We start from the raw sequence: 11,044 nt of genomic DNA, 5'->3' as shown, positions 1-11,044 counted from the left end.
GGCGCGGGGCGTAGCACTGGGGGGGGGCACGGCGCAGCGCTCGGCGGGGGGCGGTGCTTTTTTTTGCTGCTTGGGGCAGCAAAAAAGTTAGAGCCGGCCCTGTCAGCAGTCTCTCTTTGGCGTTTGTTTTTGAAGTTTTTTTGTTTAATATTGTGACTTTTAGGTCTGTAATCGAGTGGCCAGGGAGGTTGAAGTGTTCTCCAACTGGTTTTTGAATGTTATAATTCTTGACGTCTGATTTGTGTCCATTTATTCTTTTATGTAGAGACTGTCCAGTTTGGCCAATGTACATGGCAGAGAGGCATTGCATAGTCTAGTACAGCATTTGTGGCCACCAGGGGCTTTTCTTGTGGCCACAGCCTCTTGGGCAGTGACTAGGGGGTGGGGGCGAGATGCAAAGCAGTGGCCCCTCCCCCAGGGCCATCAGCAGGGGTTTGGCACTGCCCCCTCTCTGGAGCCACAAATGGCAGAGGAACAGGCAGCCAGTGTGAGTTCCCCACCTTCCCAGCAGCAGTGAGGCTCAAGCTTCAGCCCTGGGGTGGCAGGTAGCAGGCTCTGGTAATGGGGGTTTGGGCTCCAGCCCTGGACCCTGGCTGCGGTGCCAGCCCTTGGCTCCCGCCCACACACACATCACCTCTGGCGCCCACTGACTCCCCTGCTCTCCATCCATTGCCCTTCGCCCCTGCTGTCTCCTTACCCACCTTCCCATCCAGGGCTTAATTTGTCCCCTGGCTTGCCAGGGCTGAGTAAGTCTACTGTGAAAATTGATATTCGTATGTTTGTTAATATCACTTTTCACAGCCTCCCATCTAACTGGTAAATCTGCTGTGGAAGTTGATATGCAGTACAAATTGATAACAAATTGATAACAAATATTACTTTTCGCTGCAGCAGACTTACTAGTTAGCAAGTCTTTTAAAAAAGCAAACAAAAAGCAAAATAAACAACAAAAGAGACAAGAATGTGCAAAACACCTTATTTGTGTTTCTATTCTGTTTAGGGCCAGTAAAGAATAGAGACAACTGTATATTATTTTTAATTATTGAGTCTGCCAAAAAGCCTTGGCATAAATAAATTACAATGATTTGGACATGTATATATATGCATATTTATTTGTTTTTCCTAAAGTTAAGTATTTTAGGAAAAATTGTCAGAACGGCCACCAGCAAGAGTCGGTGGCTGTACTCTGAGACCACCAAAGAATGTATTGTGAGAACCCCTGGTCTAGTACATCTCCTTGAAATTTACATACAAATAAATTGACTTAATTACAATTGTAATGCCTTCTGTTAAATTGTTATGGTCATACAATATGGGTCATCAGGTTGGTTGGTCTGTCAGTGATACAATGACAGCATGGGATAATTTAAGATTTTGCATTACAGAAGCATGGCAGGCTGATTTTGTCTGGTGCCTGCAAGCCAAGGGTTAAAATCTTGTTCCAGGTAGTTAGCAACTAGATTTGTAATCATTCCCCAGGAAACAACTGTTTTCTTATTCAAGCTAATTGGCTGCAGTCACATGATTCCCCTCACAGATAAGGTTGTAAATTAACAATAGAGAAAGAACTAGAAAACAACATACTGGGAGCTTGAAGAAGCAGTAGACGAAGCATGTGTTTGACTAAGAACTTGTCTACACTGGCAATTAACAGCACTGCAACTTTCTCGCTCAGGGATGTGAAAAAACACTTCCCTGAACGCAGCAAGTTGCAGCGCGGGTAAAGCGACAGTGTAAATAATGGCTCCCAGTGCTGGGATCTACGCCCCACGTTGAGGTGTTTTTTTTAGAGTGCTGGGAGAGCTCTCTCCCTGCGCTGCGCCGTTACCACACAAGGCACATTAAAGCGCTGCTGCAGCACCACTTTAGCATTGCCAGTGTAGACTAGCCCTTAATTACAGGTATTGTTACCCTATATTATTTGAGGTGTAGTAAATGCAAATTGTAGGGAATGGCTATGCTACAGAGGCTATACCAGCATAGCTAAATTGCTGTAGTTATGCTGGCATTACCCCATAGTGTAGATGCAGCCTCCACCGAGCGAACGGGTTTTTCCCATTGGTGTAGGAACACCACCTCTCCGAACGATAGTAGCTACATTGACAGAAGACGACATAGCTGTGTCTACACTGGCAGTTAGGTCAGCATAGCTACATCAGTCAAGGCATGGATTTTTCACACCCTTGACCAATGTAGCAATGTTGACCTAATTTTTAAGTGTAGACCAGGCCTTATTTATTTGTTGAATGATGGTGAATGGAAGTTCTAAATTAGGTTAGGTCCATAGCTGAATGTGTGGATTCCCCTTTTTTCCCCCTTGGAGGTGATTAACAAGTGCACTGACCGGCTTGTCACAAACTGTTAAATTATCCTATAATATTTCACTCCGCCTACCTAAAAGCAGTGGCAGCAGGAACAAGGTCTGTAGCTGATTGTCAGGAAAGAAAAACAGATCTAGAAACCTCTAATTGTAAGATTGCTTAAAAGAAATAATTTAGACAAAGAGCTACCATAGCTCTATGTATCCTTCTGGTAAATTATTGATGACTTGTTTTGCTGCCTACAGAAACAAGTTTAAAATTACACTCATATTGGGGGGGAGAGGAGTTGGGAGGAATGAGAATAGATCACCCAGGCTTCCTGAATATTCTACAGTACTGCAGAACATTCCTCACCAAATTACTTGTCTCCCTTGAAAACTTGAGTAGATTGTCCTAGCAAATTATTGCTGACACTATATCTTGTTGCACCTGAATGCTGTAGTGAACAGTGTAGTACATGCAGGTTTCAATCATTTGTTGAATTCAAACCCCCTGTTAATTAATCATGACCTCAAAACAGTGGCAAATTATATCAGTGTGCTAAAAAAGGATTTTTGCAGTGAGTTTCAGCAAGTGCTGCTCTAGGTGTCACTTCTGCTCCCAAAACAACTGATATATTACCATTAAAATACATAGAGAGATACAGGGCTGGTGAGGTAACATCTTTTATTGGACCAATTTCTCTTGGTGAGAGAGTGAGCTTTCAAGCTTACACAGAGCTTGACTCTCTCACCAAAAGAAGTTGGTCCAATAAAAAAATGTTACCTCACTCACTTCATCTCTGTAGTATTCTGGGACCAACAAGGCTACAATGACACTGCATTAAAATAAGAATTGGATTAGGCTCAAATCCAGCAAAGCATTCAAGCATGTGCTTAACTTTAAACAACAGAGTGATCCCCTTGACTTCACACACCACATGAGTGAGGAAGAGGAAGTAGCAGTTGTTCTGGCACAACCTACCAAAGGTAACAAGCTCCCCATCCTTAACTCCTCCACGTGAAGAGCACTACCACCTTAAGAAGCCTATATCAGACACTGCTATTCCACCCCAGGTAGATCCTTCCCTAAAAAATCCTAACACCCTCTACACACGTCACCTACACATACTACTCAACTATGGCAAGGGTAGGGAACAGCCGCCGCGCATGCCCCCTGATTCTGAAGCGTAATGACTACAAGCCCCAGAATTCCGTATGGATTTTGCCCGTTCCTCTGTAATACCCCCAGAGAGCTGTGGACTGTACCAACTGCGGATAGCAGAGGCATCACTGCTGTTGCACGCCTTCACTTTACAGGATGCGAGAGAAGGTGGTGGGAGTTCCTGTCTTTTTCTGCACAGTTGGTCTTCGGATAAATCGCTTCGGTGCCTGACTAAGGAGATTCGTGTTTGTTTCCTCCCCTTCCGTCCTAAGAGCGTAGAACAGTCCCCTCAACAGGTGCGCACTGGAGGAGACTAAGGAGGCAATTGATAGGGGGATTGGGTGGGTGGTCTCTTCCTGCTCTCTCCGGAAGTAGTGGTGTATCCTGTTCCCCCCATTGCTGTGGAGTATAGGCTGATCCCGCCTCCTTCCCTCACCGGACTGGTTTGTCCTCATCTTGCTTCCCTCCCTTTCGCTCCAAGAAATGGTTTGCCCCTGCCTCCCGGTATGGGCCCTTGGCTCGGCCCGTCCCAGGTGGGGCTGACTCTGAGGCGCTCGTAGCGGCTGGCCAGAGGCGGGACGGAAGAGCTTCCTGAAGCCTGTGCGGTGCGGTGCGCTGCGCTGTTTGTGCCACTACAGGGGCCGCTCTCGGAGTCGCTCGTTTCCCCCCTTACTGCTTCTCTGGCGCCTCGGGGGGCCGGGGAGATGCCGACTCAGCGGGACAGTAGCGGCGGCAGCACCAGCACCACCACCATCATGTCCCACCCGACGCTGGGCGGGAGTAGCCTCGGCGGGGATAGCGCCCACCAGGTCCGGGTGAAAGCCTACTACAAAGGGTGAGTGACACGGCCTGGGCGGGGTGCCTGGCGGAACGGAGCTCGGTGGCTGGGGGGGTGCCCGGGTGGGGTGAGGGGGTGGGGGGCTCGGTGGCTGGGGGGTGCCCGGGTGGGGTGAGGGGGTGGGGGGCTCGGTGGCTGGGGGGTGCCCGGGTGGGGTGAGGTGAGGGGGTGGGGGGCTCGGTGGCTGGAGGGTGCCCGGGTGGGAGTGGAGTCTGGGGGGCAGGGGCTTGATTGCGGGAGGGCGGTGCCGGGGCTGTTGGGCGGAAGCGTACTGGAGTGGATGGGGGGTGTGTGTGTCCGGGAGGAGAAGCAGCCTGAGAAGGGATGTAGGGGGTGGGGAGCTGAAGGGTAGCAGCGGTAGGTGACATTTGTAGGGCCGTGGGGTGGCGGCTCCCGGCACTGAATGGGCAGGTAATGGAGCAAGGCCTCAGGGGAGAGGGTGTGTGGAGGGGGCGAGTCTACAGAAGGCAGTATCGGCAGTCTCTGAAGAAGCTTGGAGTTAGGGGAAATTTGGGGTGTCAGCGGTTGCCTGCAGTGATTATGGTGGCATTCCAGAGTTGCATTAGAATGGGAAATCAGAGGACGCAGGAAGGAGTATCTGGTGAAACTGAAGGGGATCTAAGGGAGATGGGGCTATGTGGGGAGCACCCACGTTAGGAGAAAACTGTGTTCAGGAGTTAGGAGAGAACTGTGTTCATGCTAACTAGATAATGTGGACTTTTGGGCTGGCTGGCTTTGAGTCAGTGATTTGAAAATATTCATGTTTTTCCTCCTAACAGTTAGTGAAATAATGTGAATGTCTCATTTTTTGGAATGTTGTTCTTGGCTGGGAGGGAGGGGAGTGTGAATTCTGCCCATGCTGTTGCTTGTAACAATGTTCGGGGTGGTTTTTGATGCAAAACTTATGTCCCTTAGCTTATGCAGTATGTCTACAGACAGTGTTAAACTGTGCTGCAGCGCTGGCAGTTAAGAATTTCTTCTAATCATCCATAAAACGCCAGAACTTGCCAGCTGCAGCATTTTTGAGAAATGGTTCTTAAGCACTCTTTTGAACACAGTTGTAACCAACAGGGATTGTGCTCCAGGGAACATCTTGGGGGTGGTGGTGTCAGGTTTCATGAAGCTGCTTGTGGGAAGAGGCAGTCAGGGGAGAAGTGGAGAGATGAACCCATTCTGGCTCCAGATCTTCAGCTGTGCTCATTGCAGTGGCATTACTCACAAATATGAATTTACCTGTGATAACCTTTCCCTTTTGCCTCTTCCCTCCCAAATACTCTAATCCATTTTATAACAGCTGACAACTGTTCAAAATGAGCACATTCTGCTTGATTTACTTACAGTATTTTTAGAAAGCTTTGAATGGTTTACTTTATGTACTAAGGTAGCACGTATAGGTCCCAACAGAGATTGTGACCCTATTGTGCTAAAGAGTGAACAGACATGTGTCCCAAACAAATCGCAATCCAAATAGACAAAACATAGGTGAAAATTCATTTCACATAGAGGTACACATGGAGAGACCATCACATTTCTTGACAGACAGCTGGATGAAGGTATAGCAGCAATTTTGTTAAGTTTGTAGTGCTTTCCATTCAATAATAGTGAATATTTAAGGCATGTCTGCAGTTTCATAATTTTAAAGAAAAGTTAAAAAGTCATGTGTAGACTGAGCCCCATAAACCTTTTCTGCATTTGTTGTCATTCCATTTCATTCCTGACCTAATGTGTAAAGGAGTTTGTTTCTGGGCTTCTCTTGACCAAGGTCTGTATTAATTATGCCAATTGGTGTGATTATTTGAATTGGCATCACTAATAATTAAATTCTTCCTTTTTGACTGTCTCGTTTATTGACTTTTTACCTGAGTGGTGATAATGCAGTCAGTAGTTCATTACTAAACCTGGAACTAAAACGACTCACACAGGAAGTTGGTTATAAACAAGCTATCTGACTGGAATGCATTAGTCATGATTTGTATTAAGGTCTTAAATTCTGACAGGGTTTTTTTCATCATGGGATCCCCTATTTTGATTTCCCCTTCCCCGCAGCCAAAATACTTTCGGTTAACCTACACGCTGGCAGACTTTTCACTTTGCACCAATAAGAAACTGTTGTTCGTGTGTAAGATATTACCCACTCCTACTCCAGGCCTTGGAGCTGAGGACCTGAAACTCTGAACCTTTGTGTGGCAGCATAGCTTTCTTCAGCAGTGACAGTAACTCAAGATAAAACAGATCTTTTACTCAAACACATACTCACTAGAGTGGTCATTGCAGTTAGAGCATAAAATAAATTCCTAAGAGTGGGAGGTAGCAAGAGATACAACTGTTGCTAATAGGACTATGTGGCTATGTTAGGCACCTTAGCCATATTCTTATTTATTTACTAGTAAAAAATTTTTACTAGTACTTGCACAGTGACATTCATAAGGAATTCAGAAACAACAAATTAGAAGAGCCAGCACCCATCAGTATAAGTACGTGAGCTCTCATGTACATTTTCATCACTTTGTGTTTGGAAGTTTCTTGTGATAGGCCCATACTTTAGTACTTGACCTATTGTATGATACCAGTTATCAGTGCTGTACAATAATAAAGCTATATGATCTCAATACTGTAGAAGTAGATGAATAAATCATTAGTGACATAGTTTAGAACAGCTAGAAATAGGTCATGCAGTAATTATGCTATTGTATGCAATGATGAATCCTGTGGATCTATCATTGTTAAAGGCAAGTCCTGAGGAGGAACCATTATCCATCCAGTTTAAGATGAAGTACTTACTCAGGAAGTACTGAGTAGTTCTTACCTTTAATGATTGGTGTAGATGGAGTGTCAGAAAATTCTTTATCTATTTTTCAACAGCATCTACTCTAATTTAGACTAGGCTTAGAGCACAGTTAGATGACAGGGTAAAGATACTTCAGGCCCTCTCAACTGTATAACTTATACCAATGATAAGTTAGATTCCCAGGAAAATTGGTAGTCCGTTTATAATAGATCATGAAGATCTCCTAAGTGAATGCATAGTAAAATAAACTGAATTCTTGTTCTAGTATCAAGACTAATTCATCATTAAATACTGGGGATATTGGAGGACCACAGACCATAAGTAGTCTTGTCCCAAGAATAAGCAAGAAAATATTTGTATCATGAGCTTCGTGGTGTTAACTTGCCTTTTCTTTTTTACATTAATATAGTAGCATTGAGTAGGAAAGGGAAGTAACTGTTTAATACAGGGGTAGGCAACCTATGGCACGCGTGCCGAAGGCGGCACGCGAGCTGATTTTCAGTGGCACTCACACTGCCCGGGTCCTGGTCACCCGTCCAGGGGGCTCTGTATTTTAATTTAATTTTAAATGAAGCTTCTTAAACATTTTAAAAACCTTATTTACTTTACATACAACAATAGTTTAGTTATATATTATAGACTTATAGATTTTTAGTGGTATTGGGCAAATTATAGCACGAGTTAGTATGGAGTTAGTAGAGCAGAAAGTTTTTCTCCATTGTTTTGACCAAACTTCTTATGGTCTTCTGTGAAGGAATATCTTAAGAGGAGAAAACCTTTTACTCTCTCTCTTCATAAATATCTGTCCATGCTGTAAATACTGCACTGTAAAAATTAATCTAGGTAGGAGGATGACTGTGTCTTCAGGCATGGTTAGCAATTAAATCCTACTGTGTAGGAGTGGGTGATCTCCAGACCTTGCAGTGTCCATTATGATAAGGGTCACTTTAAATCATGCTCTAAAGAGTTCTGATTTAGTACTGGATGAGAATATTGAAATAGCACACTCATTCTGGGAGTCAAATATTGTGTGACTTTGAGTGATGTAATTAGACCTCCTCAAAAGCATAAATGTTTGACGTGGGAGCCTGATAAATGTGTGGAGGAGTTTTTTCCAAAGCATCTAGATGTAAGATTCTGAAGAATTTAGTCTCTCTCCCCACTGTGCATAGTAGTTAATCTTAGGCTTCTATGGGAGACCAGTGGTATAATAAACAATGGGATAAATGTATCCGTTTGATTACCTTTAACCGATAACATTGATTTTTTTTTTAATCGAAGGATGTATATAAAGTGATCTTTAAGGATAATGAAGAAAAGTCATTTGATCTCGATTGAAAAGTGGGAGGGCCGCAACAAAGTCTACAGCATGCCTTTTTAGATACTATAACAAATTAGTCTGTTTTGAGTCTTTACTGCACTGAACTCCAGGAAAGACAATAGTAATAAACACAATTTTGCTGTTGCTCATGATTTACTAACTCTGTTGGAGAGGCTACTCATGTGAAATTTTGCTTTAAGTTTTTTCTTTCGGGGTGGAGCAGGCCTCTTATTTACTGAAGGAGGATCCTATTCATCTTAAATGTTTACAAAGAGAGCTTTTGAATATTTGTTTTAAATGCAAGGTATTCAGGCCAGGGTATCTCTCTGACTCTATTTGTACAGGTTCTTGTAAAATAAGTCCTTGATTTGGGCTTATGGATAATACTGAAATTAAAATAATAAACTCTGAAAAATAGAGTTTTTATAGTGGAGGTGTTTGCACCACCATTAAGAGTTAGCAAATAATAGAAATGTAGGCCTTGAAAGGGACCTTGAGAAGTCAAGTCCAGCCCCCTAAGCAGTGGCAGGACCAAATAAACCTTGACCACCAACCAGTCAATTGTGATCTCTGGTGGTGTAGCAGGGCTGTCGCTAAGGCAGGCTTGCTCCTTGCCTGCCCCAGCCCCACGCTGCTCCCTGAAGCAGACAGGGTAGACCCGGGGCAGGGGTCTCCCTCTGCACGCTGCTCCTGCCTGCAAGCGCTGCCTCCGCAGCTCCCATTGGCCACAACTCCCAATTCCCAGCCAATGGGAGCTGTGTGGGCGGTGCTTGCAGAGAGGGGCAGCATGTGAAGCCACATGTCCCCCTCCCTGGGGCGGCAGGGGTGCATTGGCCTTTCTGGGAGCAGCGTGGGGCTGGGGTAGGCAGGGAGCTGCCTTAGTAGCAGCCACGCTGGGCTGCCAACTTGGAGCCGCCGGAGGTAAGTGCTGCCTGGCAGGAGGCCACACCTGAGTACCCTCCTGGAGCCCCTTCCTCTACCCCAAGCCCACTCCTGCACTCCAAGCCCTAGCCCTGACCCCACTTCCAGAGGCAGCACCCTGTACCCACTCCTGCACCCGTACCCCCACCCCAGCCCTGACCCCCCTCCAGAGCCAGCACCCTGTACCCCCTGCTGCACCCCAACACTCTGCCCCAGCCCAGAGCCCCCTCCTGCACCTGAGCCCCCTCCCAGAGCTTGCATCCCTCACCCCCTCCTGTACCCCAACCACCTGTCCCAGGTTCATCCCAGAGCCCCCTCCCACACGGCGAACCCTTCCCAAATACCCTATCCGAGCCCAGTGAAAGTGAGTGAGTGAGGGTGGAGGACAGCAAGCGACAGAGAGGCGGGGATGGAGTGAGTGGCATAGGGTTTTGGGGAAGGGGCAGGGCCTCAAGGAAGGGGCAGGTTAGATCCTGTGTTGCGCTTAAATTCAAAAAGTGATCTTGGGCGTAAAAAGGTTGGAGACCGCTGACCTAGACCATTCCTGACAGGTGTTTGTCCAACTTTTTTTTTTTTTTTTTTTAAAGCTTCCAATGATGGGAACTCCACGATCTACCTTGGAAGCCTATTCCAGAGCTTAACTTTATAGTTAGAAAGTTTTTCCTAACAGCCAACCTAAATCTCCCTTGTTGAAGATTAAGTCCATTATTTTCTTGTCCTATCTTGAGTGGACATGGGGAACAACTGATCACGGTCCTCTTTATAATAACACACTTCCAATATGTTTAGGATTATCAGGTCCCGCCTCAGTCTTTTCTCAAGACTAAACATGCTCAGTTTTTTTAACCTTTCCTCATAGGTCAAGTTTTTTAAACTTTTTATCATTAATTTGTACACATTTTTCCTAAATTGTGGTACCCAAAATTGGATACAGTATTCCATCTGAGGCCTCACCACTGCCGAGTAGAGGGGGTCAATTACCTCCCGTATCTTACATACAACACTCCTATTAATACACTCAAATTAGCCTTTTTTCAACTGCATTACATTGATCACTCATGTTCAGTTTGTGGTCCACTGTAACCCCCAGATCCTTTTCAGCAGTGCTACTGCCTACACAGTTTTGTAGTTGTGCATTTGATTTTTCCTTCTTAACTACTTTGCACTTGTCTTTATTGAATTTTATTTTGTTCAATTCAGAGCAATTCTCCAGTTTGTCAAGGTCACTTTGAATTTTAAACCTGTACTCTAAAGTGCTTGCAATCCCTCCCAACTCAGTCTCATCAGTAGATTTTATAAGCATATTCTCTATTCCATTATACAAGACATTAATGAAAGTATTGAATATTACTGGACCCAGGATTGACTCCTGTGCGACTCCACTACATACGCCCTCCAAATTTGACAGCAAACCATTGATAACTACTCTTTGAGTATGGTCTTTCAACCATTGGTGCACTCACCATATAGCAGTGGTTCTCAAACTGTTGTACTGGTGACCCCTTTCACATAGCAAGCCTCAGAGTGCGCCCCCCCTTTTAAAAAGTGTGTTTAATTTATTATATTTAACACCATTATAAATGCTGGAGGCAAAGTGGGGTTTGGGGTGGAGGCTGACAGCTCATGACCCCCCCCATACAATAACCTCATGACCCCCTGAGGGGTTCTAACTCCCAGTTTGAGAACCCCTGCCTTATAGTCATTTCATCTAG

At 45.2% G+C, this 11,044-nt stretch overlaps 1 protein-coding gene across 2 annotated transcripts in view; it reads left to right on the top strand.

Annotated features, from left to right (window-relative positions):
• Positions 1–3,549: 3,549 nt before the first annotated feature.
• PRKCI (protein kinase C iota) overlaps positions 3,550–11,044 on the top strand; it is a 55,718-nt gene continuing 48,223 nt past the window's right edge. The window contains exon 1 of one of the 2 annotated variants that reach the window (XM_005299245.5): positions 3,550–4,299. In XM_005299245.5, the coding sequence (XP_005299302.1) occupies positions 4,169–4,299 (131 nt within the window). In that variant the 5' untranslated portion in view covers positions 3,550–4,168. The remainder of the gene's footprint in view (positions 4,300–11,044) is intronic. The other variant, XM_042853758.2, reaches the window with a different exon arrangement.

This window comes from Chrysemys picta, chromosome 9 (genome assembly GCF_011386835.1).
Source record: "Chrysemys picta bellii isolate R12L10 chromosome 9, ASM1138683v2, whole genome shotgun sequence".
Taxonomy (NCBI): Eukaryota; Metazoa; Chordata; order Testudines; family Emydidae; genus Chrysemys; species Chrysemys picta.
This window is presented reverse-complemented; position numbering and strand designations above follow the sequence as displayed.